The sequence below is a fragment of the Pipistrellus kuhlii genome, unplaced genomic scaffold, assembly GCF_014108245.1.
Source record: "Pipistrellus kuhlii isolate mPipKuh1 unplaced genomic scaffold, mPipKuh1.p scaffold_m20_p_1, whole genome shotgun sequence".
Classification (NCBI taxonomy): domain Eukaryota; kingdom Metazoa; phylum Chordata; class Mammalia; order Chiroptera; family Vespertilionidae; genus Pipistrellus; species Pipistrellus kuhlii.
Genome location: NW_023425404.1, coordinates 156,909,083 through 156,930,166, shown reverse-complemented (window position 1 = coordinate 156,930,166; position 21,084 = coordinate 156,909,083). Strand labels below are relative to the sequence as shown.

Genomic DNA, 21,084 nt, shown 5'->3' with positions numbered 1-21,084 from the left:
TTTTTCAATTTGAAAGGAATTAATTATTGTACAATTTAGGAAAAAACAATGTCTTTGAATATTCTGTAGTTTGAGAAGAATATTTGTTATATTTTCAACATGGGATGAATTTGCAACTTGTTTTTTTTCTTTTTTCACCCAAAAGAGACCTGTGTCCTTGAACATTAAATACAAATAATCCTTGAACTGTTAATTATTGGCAAGTTGTCCATTTCAACCTAAGGAAATAAAGTGACAGATATACCAATAAAAGATTACTAGTTAACAGGCACTGCTTGAGAAGGGTATAAAAGTATTTTAGCATGATTTTCAATATTCTTGCCTGACCTTTGCCAACAACAACGAAATAACCAGTAACCATGAAGTGGGTTGTATCAATTCTTTTAATTTTCTTACTAAATATTACTGAATCCAGAACAATGCATGACAATGCATATGGAATAGGTAAGATATTTTGTTTTAATTTTATGTCTTCTCTTTATATTAAAATTCTTAAATTTGAATTTATTCATTTGTATTAATTTATTCATCACCCTTACTGTTCTACACAGGGGAAAATATTTAATTAGTGAATATCTTTAAATTCATGATAAACATAACTTTACAAGAGGTTTATAAGATTATGGCAGTGTTTAACATTATCTGTTGAATGGTTTGTATTCTTCATGCTGAATTCATTTTTGTACAGTATTTATTCAATTGATATACCTATTTACATATATATATATATATATCTGACCATAATCCTGGTTCCATTACATGAAAAAACCCCCAGACTGGTAAAATAAGTAATATAAGTAACATATTTATTCTTTATTTTAGAGAAAAATGGGTTATCTAACTGAAGAAGATGGATACAAATGGGCAAGCAAACTATGGTGTAAATATGTACAAAAGGATGGCTAAATTAATAATTTTAATCATTGATTTCCAAACCTACTAGAGCATCACAGTACAGGGGGAGAAACAAACAATTAGAAGATATAAAATATGGATTTTTAGTGTTGTCTTCTATAAATTATTCTTAACTTTGTTTCTTAGTTTTCTTAAGTACAAAATTAAGACGTTTGGATAAATGATTATTAATGTCTTCTTATTTCTAAAATTGTTTACTTCCAACTTAAATATAAACATTTACATGTAATAATGATTACTTTCCTGGTTGCAATTGAAAACTCCATTTTTCATGGTTTATTTTGCTTTCCAGCTTCCATACTGGATTCTTCCCAATGCTCTGCAGAGGTGAAATTAGCTGATCTGTAAGTTTTGCTTGTGTAGATCCACTTTAAACATGCAAAGCAATGATAAATTTAGTTAAGTAATTAAATAAAATTGGGTAGTCCTATGAGTTTTTTTTAAAATATAAAAGCATATTAGTCAATGTCAAGAAAAGTTATTATATATGTTTAATATGAGGTTGATATTTAAGAGGTTGAGCATTGGTCTACATCCTAGATGTTAGCTTCTAGATTTCTTGCAATTCCATGGGACAAATCAAATCAGATTTTAGACATGAAGATTAGTATCTGATCAGTGGCACTCAAAAAGAATTCAGGAAATTTTCTCATCAATACCAATCAAATGATATTGCAATATTCTCTATTTTGAATACTATTTAATCCTAGTAATAAAATAGAAGAGATAAAATATTAGATTTTCTGTTATTTTAAATATAGTGTGTTGTTCTTTTGAATGCTATTTTTCTGTACCACACTTCTGAAGTTTCTAATAAGGAATTTAAAGAAATGTGTTAGTTACTACTACTGTTTGCACGCAGAGACCTGCTAAAACAACACTTTGGGTCAACCCCCAAGCACATCAGTCTTGAATCAGACCTTGATCATGCTGGGAGTAAACACAGGCAGATGTCTGATGACCAATTCTTTGCTTAAATTTAAAAGAAACTACAAAGAATATAAATACCCTTGATTATAGTTGCATTGCAAAAGGAGGAACCACTCTTATAGAATACTCACTTATTTTGATTTTTTACAGATATGTGTATATTTGTGGGGAATGAGGACAAGGAGAAGAATTATATTTTTTCCTGGATGGTTAGAACCTAATTTCACATTAATTTTTAGTAAAGGTTACCTCCTAAATAGGTCATAATATAACAGAAACAAAAAACAAGTAAAAACTAAACTTGATATAAGGTGCTTCTTCAGCATTTATATGTATTTTTGTTTCAGAGCTACCATATTTTTTGCCCAGTTTGTTCAAGAAGCCACTTATCAGGAAGTAAGCAAGATGGTACAAGATGTATTGCCTGTAATTGGGAAACCCTCTGGCAATGAACAGCCTGCGGGGTGTCTAGAAAACAAGGTGAGTGAATAATAATAATAATAATAACAATAATAATAATAACAACAACAATAATAATATTTATTATTTGACCAAAATTTAACATGTAGAAGAGAAGATACAGGATAGCATAAGAAATACATTTAAATATTTGAAGAATTATTGTGTGAAAGAGGCATTAGATTAATTCTGAATTGCTAAAGAAGATAGAAGAGAAAACAATGACTGACTATTGTAAAGAGACAATAAAAGCATGGTGATTAGGAGCTAATGTTCTGAAATAAGAGTGTCTGGGTAACCATAGGCATATTTCTTAACTTTTTTAACCTTTAGTTTCCCTATCTACAAAATAAAGAATAATAATAGCTTCCATTTCAGGATTATCATGGAAATTAATATAATTCTAATAATAGGAATTAATTTTTATTAAGTGACAGGCTTTATTCTAAGAAGTGTTACATACATATTGATACTCAAAATATTTTATGACATAGAACATAGCACTGATGAATCAGAATGGCTGTCCAGTGAGCCAAGAGACCCTGGCTGGGTCTTATTGGCAGAATATTAGCTTTGCTTGCAAATATAATTGATTAAATCTTTATGATAATCCAAAGGATAGGTGCTAGTCTTCCAGTTGAGGAAGCCGAGCCATAGAGAGGTGAAGCAACTTGCTTAAGGGAGCCCAGATCCAATCAGGATTTCAACTAGGCCATGTGGCTGCAGCACTAATAACCTTGGAAGCTTCCCTACACTATACCCTGCACTGTAGTGAATGTGAGTGCATAGTACGTAGGGTTATCTAGCAAACGGCAATGACAAAACTTGAAGCCCACTTAAATTTAAATTTCAGGGAAATAATGAATACCTTTTCCAGTATAAGAATATTCTAAGGTGGAAGATCAATAAATGATAGTTGTTGTTACTTTATTTCAATATAGAAAAGAACTTTATAGTGATTAGAGCTACCTTAATTATGGAACAAAATGCCCAGAGAATCTTTGTCATGGTGGGTTGATGAAGTGATCAAAAGACAATGGACCTGGAATACTAAGAGGAGATGCCATTTTAAAAATATGAAGCACTTTTAAATATGAATTTGATGATTTAATAAAGACCCCTGTTTTGCATCTCTATTTTTGGCTTGTCCTGATAATCTTTAAGGATGTGTATAAAATCAACATCATACATTTCATATTGCAACTTTATCTCAGAGGAGAGATTCGGTGTAATTTTACAGATTGGTGATTTATCTTTATCAAGTTAAAGGCATGATTTTTTATGTAGATTAGGAACTGGAAGACTTACTTAAGATATCCCAAGTTCTCTAAATGTTAGCAGCTCTGAAAGCTAAATTAAAAGTTTCCTGAAATGAATGAAACACACTATTCCTCAGTGTCATTGTTCAGAATATTTGTGGCATCATCTGACCTTGGTAAAGTTAAGGCAACAAAAAAGGATTTTAAACATTTAAAATGTACGTTTTAAAATATTTTGGGTAAATCTCTAATTATGCCCCATGAAAAATGTTCAATGTTATTTTTGTTCCATTTCAGATTTTTTGTGTGTGTCTAAAAATAATATCCAGTGTGGTGATTGTGGGGGAGAAGGAGTGGATAGAAGTGGATGAGGGGATAAATGGTGATGGGGGAAAAAAAAAAACCACACAAAAAACTAAATATGTTGGAATTGTATGGGGAATCATTTCCTTAATTTATAGTCCTGATTTTGGATATTAGAAAAAATTTAGTGTGTTTCCCAGATTTATTAAAAGTCAGTTGTCTTTTATTAAAAAGAAATATTTCTTCCAGCTCTCTGTCTTTATGGAAGAAATTTGTCATGAGAAGGAAATTTCTGAAAAGTATGGACTTTCACACTGCTGCAGCCAAGGTGAAGAAGAAAGACATAACTGTTTACTGGCGCATAAAAAGGCTTCTCCAACATCCATCCCACCTTTTCAGCTTCCAGAACCTGTCACGAGTTGTAAAGAGTATAAAGAAAACAGGGAGGCGTTCATGAACAGGTAAGGATCCAATGCAGATGGAGATTAAAACCCCAGAAAGGGAGCAGTCCCAAGCAGACTATAATATTTCTGCAAATCACAGTTGCACTCTAAAACATGGAGGAGGAGAAGTCCTGGGTCCTGCACTGGGAAGTTGGGTGAGCAGCTTTCAGGGAACCTTTCTTTCCTCCGCATGCCAGAGAGATGCAGCCGGGGCCACACAGCAGACACGCCAGTGTTCCTGTGGCCTCTTGGGATACATCTTGGCTTTCCCCTTCTACTCTCTCAATTTTAGTTTGCCCAAGGATGTATTAGTACCTCACAGAAAGACTTATTTCGGAGCCAAATATTTGGTGTTTTGTGTTAAACTAATTTCCTTTAAATAAAATCATGTGATCCAGGAATAGGTAAGATACACAAATATGGCTAACATTTATTGTGCACGTAGGATGTTATCAGAACACGTGTTCTTGCCGCACAGGATCAGATCTATGCTCACAGCAGCCTGTGAAGTCTTCTTGTCCTCTTTCTCTTTATTTTTCTTCTTCTTTCCATTTTTCAAATGGATGAGGAGATTGAAATTTAGAATATTAAAGAAACTGGGCGAGGGCACATGGCTCATACACCCCCAAGCTGGGGTTTGAACCCAGGTTCTCTGTAAGGAAAGCCTGTATCTAACCCTTAATCACTGGTGTCTCCTTGGTTGCTACCTAAACCAGAAAACTGGGGGGACTGCCCTTAGAATAAATCTGCTCTGGAGACCGACAACATAGATAATTCTATTTTGCACTGATGACGAAAAACAAATCCACCATTCTGTTTTACTTGGTGGTTGTCTGGCCTTGCTGGGCCTTGAGTAGACTTACTGAAAAGGACATTTTAATAAGAAGCATAGTAAGCCTCTCTGCCAGTTTTGTTCTCAGAATGTGATATCTGTTGTCCAATTTTTTTCCCCATGGGGATTTTTAATGAGAAAATTTTTTCATAGCACCTGGATAAAAAATATGATGGTTTTCTGTATTTTTAAACATATTTCAGAGTTCACTCCCAAGTAGTAGTGGCCTTATTTTATGTGCTTGACAATCTTACAGTTCTATTTCATTTCACAGATACATCTATGAGATAGCAAGGAGGCATCCCTTCCTGTATGCACCTTCACTTCTTTCTTTGGCTGCTCATTATGACAAAATAATTCCACTTTGTTGCAAAACTGAAAATGCAATAGAATGCTTCCAGACAAAGGTATTATATTTGTGTGAATATCTGAACCAACACTTTCACCTGGCTATGACTCATTAAAACCAAAGTTTAAAATGGAAATATGCTTTGTATAGAAGATCATTTCCAGAATAGAACATATTTCAACAGTCTTATACTCTTTGGGTTAAAAAACCTGATTTTGCTTTGTTTTTATTCATTCACTTATTCTTTCATTCAGCCAAAATTATTTTATTATTAAGAAAGTGAGTCTGGTGGGAATAAAAAAAGACAAATGTAGAGATGATAAATGAAAGAGAGGTGAAAGAAAGAAGTGAAAGAGGATAGAATAAGAGTAGGAAAATAGGAGCAGCAGAAGAAGAGGAAAATAGTGAAAAGAAAACTATGATAAGTGCTTTACATTCATTATTTCTTTTAATCCTTAGAACAAATTTGAGGTGTAAGTGCAGGTGACTCAGTTGACCCTTGAACAATATAAGGGTTAGGTGTTCCTTATGTAAAATGGCATAGAGCAATGCATACTATCAGCACTCCACATTCGTGGACTCCTAACCAAAGATAACAAATAGTACAGGCATTTATTGACAAAATCCACATTTAAGTGGACCTGCACAGTTCAAATTCATGTTGTTATTGTTATTTAACAATCAAGACAACTTAGGTTGAGAGAAGCGAATAGCTTTCTTAGAGTCAGAGAGCTAGAACAAGATCCACAATTAATTGCTTGCCACCAGAAACCCTACAACAAAAATTTTCAAAGGATTATAACTATTTCCAGAATGTCAGTCTGTGATACAATCTTATTTTTTTTTTGTGACTGAGCAGAAATTTAATAAATTATCAGGTTTCAATCTGTCTTACAGTTCTTTATTTATTATCCCAAATATGAAAGTTATAAGATTTTTTTTAAGGTATTTTAAAAAAAATCTATGTGGCATAGATGCACATAAACCAGCTTAAAATAATAAATAAATAAATAAATACAGTTCTACAAAAATGTATTTATAATTTTTAGTAAAACATTTATTTTATAGCCTTTCACACTTTACCTATATCTATTGTTTTGGAAATTATTAGAGGATGTAATAGAAAATACATGCTTTCTTGATGCTTTGTTTCTTTGAATTTTAGGCAGCATCTGTTACAAAAGAATTAAGAGAAAGCAGCTTGTTAAATCAACATGTATGTGCAGTAAGGAAGAATTTTGGTCCCCGAACCTTTGGAGCCATGTAAGTTAAAAGTTCTATCTAGGAAACAAGGTGAGGTCTGCAGAATTACAATTTTGTAATTTAAGTTCATTTTATCTTTGTCACTATAGTAGGGAGCAGTTTCTTTGAAGAGAGCTAGTTTGATTGAGAATCATGAAATCTTAGCATTGGAAGGAAGCTAATAGATCAATTTGCTGTTTCACATTTATTAATCTAGATAAGAAAATACTTAAAGAGGGTATCTAGGACTTAAACTGTTGATCTATTCTAGATACTCTTACATTCCTGGGCTGTAATCAAATTATACCTCATAGGCTGTTTTTCTAGATTCTCTTCATAATAGACTAGTCTTCACTGATGTGTCATTTAATATTGTTTGCTTAAGAACAAGTTTTTTTTTTCTTCCCTATTAATTTTGCTTCCTAGTCTGCTTTCAATTCCATTATGTCAATTGCTGTTTTCCATGAAAATATACACTTGAGTCAATAATCTAAGAATCGAGTCACAGGAGAAAAACAAATGGTCATGTGTGAAGAACTAAGATGTATTCTAGCTGATGAAAGCAATGTTACTCACTGAAGTTTGTGTTCTTGTCCCAGCTGCTAAAAAGCTCAAAGGCAAATTTGGAATTTTTCAATTGTCCATATTAACTCTTACACTAGTCATATTTACCTTCTCCCCTTTTAAATTGCCTTTATTTGTCTATCAATCTATTATATTTATCTATCTTTATCTATCTACTTGAGGCTTGGTGCATGAATTTGTGCTCCAGTGGGGTCTCTCGTCTGGATTGTGGGATCGGGCTGAACCTGGCTCTCCAACATCCCACAGTGGGTTCTGGATTGCTAGAGGGTGCAGGCCAGGCCAAGGGACCCCACTAGTTCACGATGATGGCTGGGGAGGGAGGCAGGAGGTTGGCCAGCCAGGGAGGGACTGCGACAGGGCTTCAGGGTTGTGTCCAACCCTTCTTACTCAGTCCTGATAGGCTGGACACTAGTAGCAAGCTAACTTACCTGTCAGAGAGTCTGCCCCCAATGGTGGTCAGTGCGTGTCATAGTGATTGGTTGACTGCCCTCTGGTGGCCAGTGTACGTCATAGCTATTTGTTAGATGCCTTAGCATATCATTAACATATTACACTTTGGTTGGTTGAATGGACGACTAGATAACAGGATGACCATACACTTAGCATATTAGGCTTTCATTATATAGGATATTCTATCTTCTATCAATCAATCAATCAATCAATCTATCTATCTATCTATCTATCTATTATCTATCTAATCTTTTTAACCACCCACCCTACTTCTATCTCATTTCTTCTATATTTGTTGTTACAATGAAGAGGAATATAATATAAATCCAGTTAAATCATCTAGTCCAACCTCTTCATTTTACACATGAGTAACTTGAAGGCCACAGCACTTTATCCAAGAGCATACTGCTGGACATCAGAAGCTAGTTTTCTAGGTCCTGTCATGATTTATTTTCATTATACCTATTTGTCTACTACATCAGTGTTCTTTAATTTTCTGTATTCTGACAATGAACCATTGAAGTCAGATATAAAAATCAGAACTATCAATGGTTTAGAGCTGTGCTATCCAATATGGCAGCTGCTGGCCCCATGTAGCTCCTGAGTATTTGAAAGGTCACTAGAGCAAATGGGAAATTAGGCTCTAAGTGTAAAATATACACCAGATTTCAAAGACTTGTTATGAAGAAGAGGATGTAAAATATCTCATTAGTAGGTTTTAATGTTGATTTCACATTAAGATAATGTATATTTAAAAAATTTTACATTCAATATTATTTTGTATTAGTTTCAGGTGTACAGCATAGTGTTAGACAATCATATACTTTACAAAGTGATTCCCTGCTATTTCCAATCCCACCTGGTCCCATAAATAGTTATTACAATATTATTGGCTATAATCTTTATGCTGTACTTCATATCCATGTGACTATTTTGTAACTATTTTGTAACAACTTGTACTTCTTAATCCCTTCAACTTTTTTTTTACCCCAACACCTCCTCCCTTCTGGCAACCATCAACCTGTTCTCTGTATCAAAATATTTTTGGTACGTGGTGTTAAAAATACTATATTATTAAAGTGAATTTAACCTGTTTTATTTTACTTTTCAATGCAACTGCTAAATTTTTAAAATTACACACTAGTTAAAATATTATATAAATTTTATGAAGAAATATTTCTAGGAAATATTTATAGGAAAACATCTGAACTGCTAATCAAAAAGTATTAATTATATGCATTCACATTATATTTTTTTGCTTATTTGCTTGTAAATTACACAGTTAAGAATATTGCACACAATAGTAGCCTAGATTTAACTTTTTAGACATGGAGTTAGGTCCAAGATTGACTGAAATTTCTTCTTGGGAGAGATCAAATTTATATTTACCCTCTCATTCTATAATATTAGAAACTTAAAGATTGATTCATTTAAATTTATCTTAGTAATAACTATAAATTAGATGTTTTTCTAATGACTTTATTATTTGATACCCATAAGTGATTAAACTTAAATGTTGTGAATTTATGAAGAAAATTTATCTTCATCAGTTGTAGCATCACCAGCTGCTCTAGGGAGTTTCACCTACACATCTCTTAAATTTAATGAAATGCAGAAGGAAAAAGATTTTTATGTCTTACTTCCCTTTTGGGCCACATGACATGTCTTGGTATGATGACACATCTGAATGTATATTCTGTTCCATTTTCTTGTCCCATTTTATTGATTTACCCATATAGACCCCTCCCTGTATTCTCAGAATTATTATTTCTTCCTCCCAAGTAAAAAATGATTGTCATACTTGTGGAATTTTCCATTTCTTACTGGTTTATTCTTTTTTTTAAATTTTCACCCCACTCACTACACTGATCCTAAGTGCTCAGCATCAAGGACGAACAGCAAAAAGATAGGTTTCATCACAATTCCTATGAAGCATTTTAGGTAAAGATAAGTCACTTTCAAACCTTTTGTGGGACCAAGTCATAATTATAGAGCCACTCCCCTGAGAAATTGCTGCAATCAAGAAGATGTGTAACACTTGTCTTTCCCTCTTGAAATAACAAGGTTATTTCAGTTCTTTGTCTTTGGAAATGAAATCATATTTCTATTTGAAAAATGCTATTTAATTTTGATAAATAATCTAGATTTATTTCTAATTCTTTTTTCCCCCCTCTCTCTAGAACCATTGCAAAATTGAGTCAAAAGTTACCCCAAACTAATTTTACTGAAATTCAGAAACTGGTCCTAGATGTGGCTCACACACATGAGGAATGCTGCAGAGGAAACGTGCTGGAGTGTCTGCAGGATGCGGTGAGAAGTCTTGCTTCCTAAAAAAAAAGAGACACATTTCCATCCCCTTTTCTTTCTTTTGCTCTCATTCTAAATGGGAGAAGGCTATCTGAGTTGAGCTGGTCATAGGCGATGATAGCTAGCTGACTCAGTGAAGTTAGACTTGGTGCTAGTGAAGCAAAACATCTTTTGTTGATCCTGCCTTTCATTTAAGGGATGCTCTCCTTTTCATTCTTACTTCTAAAGGAGATGGAACCATCTCAGAAGGCCTCCACATCAGATTTGGGGAGGGGAATCAGACTTTTACTTTTAACGTATTTGGTTTTCATCCACATGTTCTTTCATTTGACAAAGACATATTAAATAATTTCTATGCAACAGCCACTGTAAAGGACATTTGTCATCAATGCACATGCTGACCTCAAGAACATTTATAGGCTTATAGGTGAGCTAAGACAGATGACTTCCTTGGGGTAGTTGTTGTCTTTTGTTTATTGTTATCTCCATAGGCTGCCAGCACCTGGGAGACACTCTATTATATATTAATTGGAGGCCCAGGACTAGGCCTAAACCGGCAGTTGGACATCCCTCTCACAATCCTGAACTGCTGGCTCCTAACTGCTCATCTGCCTGCTGGCCTGATTGCTGCTTACTGTACCCCCTGCTGGCCTGGTCACCCCCTCACCCAGACCCCCCCCCCCCCCCCAACACACACACACCGGCTTGGTCACCTCTCACTGCCATCCTGGCGCTTAACTGCCCCCTTCTGTTTGGGCATGGTGGTGGAAGGGAGCTCTGAGCTCCAGCTGTGGGCGTGGTGGTGACAGGGAGCTAGCTTTGGGCCTCAGGTTTGAAGGCTGGCCACGACCTTGATCATGGGAGACTCAATATTCTGCCATGCTCTAGCTTGGGCCCAGAGATCCCTTTCACTGCTGGGCATGACCAGGGGTATGGTGGCGATAGGGAGCTCTGGACCCTGGGTTTGAAGGTCAGCCATGTTCCTGATAGCGAGGGACCTAGAGTTTCACTGTGCTCTGGCTGGGGCCCAGAGCTCCCTTATGCCACTGCATCCAGGCCAGAGTCCAGAGACCAGTCATTTGGTTGTCCCTCACTGCTCTCCTCTCCTTCCCCTCCCGCCAGCCTGGTTGTCCCATGCAGCCTCCTGTTCAGTCGTTTGTTCAGTTGTGATGGCCCCTGGCTTTTTATATATTAGGACAGATTTAGTATATGAGTACAACAAAGTAACACAAAAACTATTCTATAAGGTAAAACTATAGCCTTTCCAAAGACAGGTACAAATAAAGGGTTCTAGGAAAATTAAAAACCAAGACCACACCACCCTAACAACAGATTCCACTGAGAATACCATAGTCACAATTTTTGCAGTGTGGCATTGGTCTATTTTGGCCAACTCTAGGCTTCCTAGAGATTGTATGAAAGGTCTGTCTATTCCTAAATCACTCCCTCTCTGGTCCTTATGATATATCTTCTTCTCCAAGGAGACTTAAATATGGTTTCCAGAAGATGGAAAGTGAGGGCAAAATGTTCACTTCAGTGGCAATTTGGCTGAGCTAGTCTTGGAAGTGAGCAAGGAGTCACAACTGCAGGGTGAGTGACAGTCTTTGAGCACAGGCAGAGACCCTGGTGTAAGGAGTGGAGAAAGATGAACTGAGAGGGGGCTACCACCGAGACAGATTTTCTTATTTTATTTACTTTACCTTTTAGAAGCATTTACATGCAGGTAAGGGTCAGTGAATGAGGACAATTTTGTCTTTCTTTGAGGTCAGTTTTCTCAGTTTTAATTGACAATTTGATTACTTTGTATAGTCATTTAAAAATTGTTTTTTCAATTTTTTGGAACTCATAAGCACTTTTTCTTTTAAAGTGGAAACATTAATTGCAATATGATATGTAATTTGGATTTTAATGACAAAATTATGGGTTCTAATCATCCCTGTTGAGAATGCACAGAATGTTCAGTCCTGTCAGGGGAATGTGGCATTCTGGGGTTTTCTAGCTACTGAGGTGAACTATTTCATCATTGATAGGCTGCCCTCTGGAGGTCATTGTGGGTCACTGCAGATTGTTTTGTTGATAGAGCAGAAGGTTTGCTCTCCATGTTATAGCAACAGTAAATGTATTTAGCAGCAAATTTCAACATTAATAGAAAGATATACACAGATGTGCATGTCATTTGTCTTGAGGAGTACATTTATCTCTTGTTTTTAAAAGTTTCCTATTAAATGAGTAGGTTTTAGAGGGAGACTATAAAAAATTTGAATAAACGGGTAGAAAGGAGTGAGGAAAAGCAACATTGGGAGAAAACATTAAAACAGGAGACAAGGTAAAATGTATTATTCTTTCCTTACTTTGACTATACTTTCCTTCCCCCCTTTCTTCTTTCCTTCCTTTCTTCCTTCCTTCCTTCCCCTGGCTTTTTATATATTAGGACAGATTTAGTATATGAGTACAACAAAGTAACACAAAAACTATTCTATAAAGTAAAACTATAGAATTCTTCTTTCTCTTCATTGATTTATCACCACTGATAAATTCCTTCCTTCCTTCCTTCCTTCCTTCCTTCCTTCCTTCCTTCCTTCCTTCCTTCCTTCCTTCCTTCCTTCCTTCCTCCTTCCACTTTTCTTCCTTCCTCTCTGAAACTGGCCTTGAGGTTCTGCATTAAACCTTAAAATGTATATTTTATTTTTTCTATCACAGGAAAAAATTATGTTCTACATATGTTCTCAACAAGGTACTCTGTCAAACAAAATAGCAGAATGCTGCAAATTGCCCACACTTGAACTTGGTCAATGCATAATTCATGCAGAAAATGATGACAAACCTGAAAGTTTATCTCCAACTCTAAATAGGTTTTTAGGAGAGAGAGATTTCAACCAATTTTCTTCAAGGGAAAAAGACCTCTTTATGGCAAGGTAAACACACTCTATCAACGTACATTCACATAAGTAAAGATTATGTAACTGACAGCTTTGTGTTGTTGAAATGCAGAGTGAAGGCTATGGATTTTTAGCTTGGTATGTGAGAATAATGCTAGAATGTATTTAGCCAAAATATATTTGAGCAGAAAACTAGGGAATAAGGAATGAAATCTATTTTATATGGATGGGTCTTTCCCCCATACTATTATTAAATGCTTGCTTTTTAGGATGTAGTTTAATTTTGTATGAATTTCTCTGGAATCTGAAGCATTGTCATCCCTGTATGAATTACTCAGAGGAAAATCACCTTTGAACTTCCACATAGGATGCAAATATTTTTAAAAAGAAGGGTTTATGATTCAGAATGTGCTTTTTCACTGTGCATATTTTACCTTCCCTCCAAAAATAATGCAATAGTTAATGCTAGATAAAAGGACTTTTATTGGGACAGTTTATTTGCTATTTATTGAATTCATGTTTTATTTTTGTAAGAAAATAAAAAGGTTTTTAGAGACATTTGCAGTCTAGTAATTTGTTGTGATTGATGTGTGTTCTCCTTCTGTTTGCCTTTAAAGGAACAAGCAGTCAATGCATCTTCCTTTATTGTACAGTGTATTTCTATGGACACTATTAGGGAGGAATTTGTGCAGCTCTAAGGCATTATATATAATGATCTCCAAACTTCTTTCTAAATTTAAGAGTCTGTTTCTAATGTAGTAATGAAAATAAGGGCCCAATTTTCTCTTTAATATTCTTCAAGGATATTACTCTATTTTTACATTAAAATTAGACATTCACACATTGATTGCACAGCTAAATAAAATTATGCAAAATGAGAACAATGCCAAGATTTAAGAACCCATATTGACAATTTATTGTTGGCAGAATCACATAACCATTTCTATAATCTGCAAATACAATTAGTAAATTCAAGAGTTATCTTTGAATTTACACATCTGTAAATGTCCATAGCTTGTTGTGTATGTAATTGAAGCAGTTCCTCAGTTGGAAAGGTTCTTTGCAGTAGACATTTTTTCAGCTGAGAATGATCTTCCCCCAGAAACTTGTGTGGCTCCCTTCACCCAGGTTTCTGGTCTGGAAGAGCTACCAGAGGGAATTTTCTTGACTGCACACTCTAACTTAGGTGTCACCTCCTTCCCTCTATTCTAACTTCCTTTATTTCTCTTCATTGATTTATCACCACTGAAAATTAGCTGACACATTTCTTGTTTATTTTTTTTCTGCCTCCCTATAATGTATGCTTTTGAGAGGTCAGGCATTTTATCTTGTACATTATTGAAAATTTGCCCCTTAAAGAAATGCTTGCATAGAGTCAGCACTTAAGAAATATTTGCTGAATAAATGAATGCAAAGTCCACAATTAAAAAACCAAAATGAAGGTTGTAAAAGAAGATAAAACACAGCATTTTAAAACAATCTGAGGTATTATAATTTGTACTAATAGTTTTGCCATGCAGATAGTTTAAATTATATTTGACCTCCAGGGTTATTTATTTGAATTTTAGTTTCTGCTTGCCATATAACAAAGGAAGGCTTTATCTCTTGATTCTAATAACATTATTTTTTTCAAACATATTTCAGATTTACTTATGAATATTCAAGAAGACATACTAAGTTTGCTATTCCAGTAATTCTAAGAGTTGCTAAAGGATATCAGGAGTTGTTGGAGAAGTGTTCCCAGTCTCAAAACTCTCTTGAATGCCAAGATAAAGGGGTAAATTGCTCTAGCTTTGTAGGAAGACTATGAAATATTGGATAGATATGATCCATTAAAAATGCTCTTAGTTGCCTGGACAGGTTTGGCTCAGTGGATAGAGCGTTGGCCTGCGGACTGAAAGGTCCCGGGTTCGATTCCGGTCAAGGGCATGTACCTTGGTTGCGGGCACATCCCCAATGGGGGGTGTTCAAGAGGCAGCTTATTGATGATTCTCTCTCATTGAGTCATCTAGATATTAAGTAGCTATTAACTAGTTGTCAACAACTAGTGGCTTACTTGGGAAATAAAAATGTTATCCATAAGTTCTTTGATGCACAGAATAAAAATAACATTCATTTTTAACAGCTCCAGAAAGGCAAGAATTTGTATAGAAAGAACTGCAATCCTTTATCCAAAGATTGAATTCTGTCATCAAGTAACTTGGTGTTTCACCAAGTTTTAAACTTAATTTTCTCAAAGTCCATTTGCTTTAATTCTCACAATTCAAACTTTGCCATCTTTAATATTTAAAAAAATCCCTCTAAAATTGCTTTCTCTAAGATTGGTATCATCATAGAATAAAATATAATTGGTCAATTTTTACATACAAAGTTGTGTGTCCAAGAAGAGAAAAAAAATGTATGAAATAATTTTTGTATTTTCAGGAAGAAGAGTTAGAGAAATATATCCAGGAGATCCAAGCATTGGCAAAGCGAAGTTGTGGCCTCTTCCAGAAACTAGGAGAATATTACTTACAAAATGCGTAAGTTTTTTTTTTTTTTTAGCAGTAATTTTGGTGATTTATGATAAAATTATGAACCTATGAGGGAAATATAGATATACATTAATCTCTCATCTGACTCTAATTTTAGCTCCTATTTCAGATTGGGAGTCAGTATAATGTGATCACCCGATTTCCCCCGGGAGAAGGCAGCCCTCCGAGTCCCCTGGTTCAGGAAGCAACATGCATGGCCTATAAAGTTCGATCGGAGGCACGGGCTTTAGTTTCCCTCAAATCAAGCAGTAAAGCTATCCATTCTGTCACAGTCTGTCGTCCTTAAAGCACTAAGAGATCCAAGTTAAAATCAATGAAGCTTCCAAGGTTGGGAATAGGAGTCAACCTTCTGCCCAGGGGTTGCTTTCCCATTGTGATAAGTTGGTATCACAGGAGTATAAGGGGTGGTTGTTAGAATAATCTCATCTCCAAAGTTAGTCCAAATACCCTGTGGATGATAAAATGAACTGAGTTCATGTCTTCTGACACCAAAAGAGACTCATGAATGACTCAGCAGGATTTGGTGACAAATGCCTTTCAGGTTTCTTGTTGCTTACACAAAGAAAGCCCCTCAGCTGACCGCCCCTGAGCTGATGGCCTACACAAGGAAAATGGCAAGCGCAGCAGCCACCTGTTGCAGGCTCAGTGAGGAGAAACAATTGGCCTGCGGTGAGGGAGCGGTGAGTGTTTTATCCAGGCTCATCGGATTTCTGCTCTGTTTGATTGAAATGACCTCAAACTTCCCATTTAGAGGAAATGGTAAAAACCAGTGCAGAGGTGACGTTAGTAGACTTATTCATGTAGTTGCAGTCAGAGGGGGTGTGAGAACTCAGCTCTGATCAGTTAGCATGTGGTCAGGCTTCCTGTCCTAGAACTGCTGATGGAATGCAATCAGTTTATTCAACAATGTCTGAGCAAGCTTTACATAAAGGGCAGAGAGATTGGCCAACACATCATTCACTCCATAATTTTCTTGTTTTCTTCATTGAATATTTACTTTAATGTTGAAAAAAAAAAGCTTCATTTTTGATGGATTAAAATTAGTCATGTTCTTTTTAGCCATACATTATACAACATAATTTTATCCTTTGTAGTATAATCGTATTGTGATTTTAGGAATAAGTTGTTCCCTTTTGGGTGTAGGGTACGGAACAAAGTAAGTCTCATGTCCTCAATAGTAAAATGACTGATTTCACCAGTGTCCTACATATGATTACAGTTTTTTTACAAATATTTTTTCTTAAAGTCACAATTATGACCAAAATTGTATACAAAAATTTCCCCTTTTCTCTTTTTAATGATGAGGAGTGATTTGCCACTTAGTTTTCACGTCTTGGGACTTTTCACCAGAGATTAGAAGGAAAAGGAGAATTTCTTGTGATTAAGCATCATCTTTGTTTTTTATTGAATTCTGTATATTGGGAGGATGCAGGGATGTAGGATGTGCAATGGTTCAAGAGTATGTTCCGGGGGGAGAGGGTTTCTGACTACAGTCCCTTCCCATTTTCAAAACCTGTTAGTCATTTCACACTGGGGAAGCTAGTTACCTCACTAAACTCACTTGTATTAGGACTAGCCTAGGACATATTGCACACAAATGTATGTTGGCCCTTATTACATGTTATTAGTAGGTACTCGAAAATAGCTCCGAAGTATGGAAGGTAGGAGGATTCCACATTGGGAAAGCCTTAAACACACACACACACACACACACAAAATGGCTAAGTTTGTGCTATTCTTACCTTCAGAAGGTGATTCTCTGGGACCCAAAAGTAAAATAGAAAACTCAACCAGATAACAAGGAAAATGTAAGCTATGTATTGATTTCCTAGGTCAGGGAAGACACTTTTCCCCTTCGGAAGCATCTTTCAAAGAACTAAAATAGAGTTGAAGAGACTATCTTCAACATTACCTTTAGGACACCTATCACTAAATGCTGAAGTTCATCCCAAATAAATGGGTAAACAAGAATCTACAATGTAACTGAAACTGGTTTGGCGCCTGTGGACTGAAAGGTCCCAGGTTCGATTCCAGTCAAGGGCATGTACATTGATTGCTGGCACATCCCCAGTAGGGGTTGTATAAGAGGCAGCTGGTCGATGTTTCGCTCATCATTGATGTTTCTAGCTCTCTATCCCTCTTCCTTCCTCTCTGTAAAAAAATCAATAAAATATATTAAAAGAAAAGAATCTACAATATAGCAATACATGATCCTATACAGACAGCAAATTTTTTGTAACATTAATTAAGCTATAATATATTAAAATTATTGCAATAATTTTCTGGAAACCTGAATCAATTTTATGGCTAATGCTTAATCCCCTTCCTTTCTTTTTTCCCCATTCTCCTAACTAGGCGGACCTTATTATTGGTCAATTATGCATCAGGCATGGAGAGACGCCTATAAACTCTGCTGTTGGCCAGTGCTGCACTTCTTCATATGCCAACAGGAGGCCATGCTTCAGCAGCTTGGTGATGGATGAAACATATGTCCCTCCACCGTTCTCTGATGACAAGTTCATCTTCTATAAGGATCTGTGCCAAGCTCAGGGTGTAGCACTGCAAACAATGAAGCAACAGTAAGAAATTGTTATTTGCTAGCACGGAGAGGGCTGACACCACCAAATAGCAGTTGATATTTCTATGCTACACACCCAAAACTCTTGGGCTCCTCAGGAGAACAGCATTACTCCCAAGTACCGAAAGTGGCTTTTAAAATAGTCTTCTCTCAGTGACTTCACAGCCTCACTGGGATGTAGATCTGGAAAAAATCAGTAAGGCAGACAATGTCCTGTTTGCAAAAGCAGTTTCTACCGGAACTATTGTGGTAATGCTATTTTGGGACTGCGGAAAATGAGCAATTTATTTTGGGGAATTAGGATATACCTTTACAATAAGTCTGTGTACTTTTATTCCAAAAAAACAACAACACTAAATCTTTTTTTCTTCTTCACATAATTTACTCTTTGAAAAGAATATATTTAATTCAGCCATGAAGTGTGGGTGTTAAGAAATGGAATGTACATTTCAATTAATTGTGGGAGGCATTCTGTAATGGTAATGGTAAAGCAAGTCAATGAAACACCTGGTCTCCAAATCCCCATGCATTTTAATACTCGCCTGTTTTGTAAATGGTCTTCCTTCATTTTGGAAAACCTGGTCCTCCCTTTTTTTCTCTGTTAAAATCTGGGGCATGTTGCAAGGTACATACAGTAAGAATGCTATCTCTTCTGGAGGCCTTTCCTATTGCTCTATCCAACATTCATTCCAACATGAAAGCATTGCTCAATGAGTAGAGCAGGCAGTTAGTATTGCTAGTGCACAGGTAAGGGTCTCATAATTATGAATGGCAGGTATTGGCAAATCTGGGCCTTTGAGAAGAGAGAATTGGAACAATATTCTGGATAATTAAGAGACAGACTGTATTTCACTACATGTAAGTGTGGTGGCGCTATTAAACAATGTTTCCTCTATAATCTGCACAAATGCAGACCAGTGGAACACATGGCATGTTCCTACACTGTCTTTCTAATGAAAGCATTAGGCAAAGTGTGTGAGCTAAGTCTGGGAAGGGGCTGATGGGAAGACGGTTTATGAGGAGGGTTGCCAAGACTCTGAATACTCTCTATGAGAAAGGCTTTAGAAAAATATCACTGCATAACAGAACTCTCTCGTGTTTTGTTTTGTTTAAAATCATAGGTTTCTTATTAACCTTGTGAAGCAAAAGCCACAAATATCAGAGGAACAACTTGAGGCTGTCATTGCAGATTTCTCTAGCCTTCTGGAAAAGTGCTGCCAAGGTCAAGAAAAGGAAGTCTGCTTTGCAGAAGAGGTATGTGCAGCTCATTTTTACAATCAAAATACTTAGTACAGAATTTTCTGCCATGAATAGTGAAAAGAACATCCCACTGATCTACAACTTTAAAATAATGCCAGAGAGATGTAAATTTCATTTAGAAATAGATTGAAGAATTAGGTGACATTTAAAAAACAATCATAGTTTTCTCACCAAATATTAGGAAGTAGTATAATTTAAAATATATTAAGAAAATTATTAATTTTGGTTTATTTCCTAGTAGATAAAATAGTAAAGTGAATATATAGTTAATTGATGATAATTTAGGTAGTTTCTGACCTAAAATTAATTTGTTCAGCTGAATATATTAAATGGATTATTAGCAAATGAATTGTACAAACAGAATCCTGGAAGAATATTTACAGAAAATATATTTAAACTCCTTTGGAAACATGGCTTTGAATATCAATAGAGTAGTAGTTAGGAATTAATCTAATTATTTAGCAATTTTAGTTTTATTTGTAACTGGCTACATTTTGTAAGTCTAATTTATATTATAAATGTCTAAAAATATAGCATCACTATATTTAAAAATATATTGTATAATTTAGCATTTTGCCAATTTTATCTCTTTCCTAGTGTAAAAGTTTTTAATATAAATTCCAAATATATATAATATTTAGAAATCTTGAGCTTTTAATAGATAATATAATTAAATGTACTTGAGTGTGTACATTTAATTATATTATGTGGCTGTGTTTCAGAGATTAGTGTAGGAAAAACAAAATCTACTATTGCTTTGAATAGATTTTTCTCTCTCTCTGTTTGCCATTGTGTTAGCTTGTTGGCATCAGAAATGTATAGCTTTATTTTTTTAAGTTGTTTCTTCTATAAACCTGCAAATTCACGCTTGGATAGTGGAGAATTAACTGTATGACTAGAACAGTAACTAATTTCTTTTTCTAATGATTCTTATTTGTTCTTAATTTGCAGGGTCAAAAACTGATTTCAAAAACTCGTGCTGCTTTGGGAGTTTAAATTATCCCAGGTAACAAAAAGTTCAGACAAAGCTAAATACTGTTGAAATTCTCCAAATATCAATCTAGAGTGAAATACACCTTAATAATTACCATTAAATGCATTTTCTACCAAATAAATGCAATTCAATAAAAATCTTTATTTTAAAGATACTGAAACAAAATTATGTCTAAAATGTTAATAGTGACTCAGTGAACTCAAAATTCTTTGAGGTTGATTCAGAGGCCTCAGGGAATGTCATCAGAACTTCCTATTTATGTAATATTTCTCTGATATCAAATGATAGAACCAGTAAACCTTCTGCACTTACTGATTTAATAATCCATTTAATATATTTTTGTTCATATTACAGGATGAAGAGAAGAAGACAAAATATGTCTTTATGGTTTGGTGTGAACTTTTTAATTCTAAATGACTAGTATTTTTATGAATTAATAAAATAATGAAGATTTTTATGTGGGATTTCCTTATCATAGAAATAAAGTATCTTCAAATGTCTCCTTTTTCCTACTTGCTTATTTATGAAAACATAACGATGATTTCTTTAAATAGTACTTTACATTTTTCTTTCAAATCTGTTGCAAATCTGTGGACTTCATCAAATTTTGTTGTAATTCTGAGAGGTATTAATTTGAGATCACAATAAGATGAAGTAGAATTCAATTTGAAAGCATTAAGTAAGAAAAATACATATACATATATATATATATATTTTTTTTTTGGTTAAGAGGGAAGTTCAATATGATAAAAATATTGGAAAAAT

The 21,084-nt window shown here is 34.9% G+C and overlaps 1 protein-coding gene across 1 annotated transcript; it reads left to right on the top strand.

Moving 5' to 3' along the window:
• The first annotated feature begins 319 nt into the window (after positions 1–319).
• On the top strand, positions 320–20,906 carry LOC118709167 (alpha fetoprotein). Its single transcript, XM_036421104.2, has 15 exons — positions 320–444; positions 1,208–1,259; positions 2,193–2,325; positions 4,116–4,327; positions 5,416–5,548; positions 6,656–6,753; positions 9,948–10,077; positions 12,775–12,989; positions 14,598–14,730; positions 15,378–15,475; positions 16,029–16,167; positions 17,843–18,066; positions 19,187–19,319; positions 20,277–20,331; positions 20,674–20,906. Exons 1-14 carry the CDS (start codon positions 360–362, stop codon positions 20,319–20,321), a joined length of 1,830 nt encoding a protein of 609 aa, XP_036276997.1. The 5' UTR covers positions 320–359; the 3' UTR covers positions 20,322–20,331; positions 20,674–20,906.
• Positions 20,907–21,084: the final 178 nt, after the last annotated feature.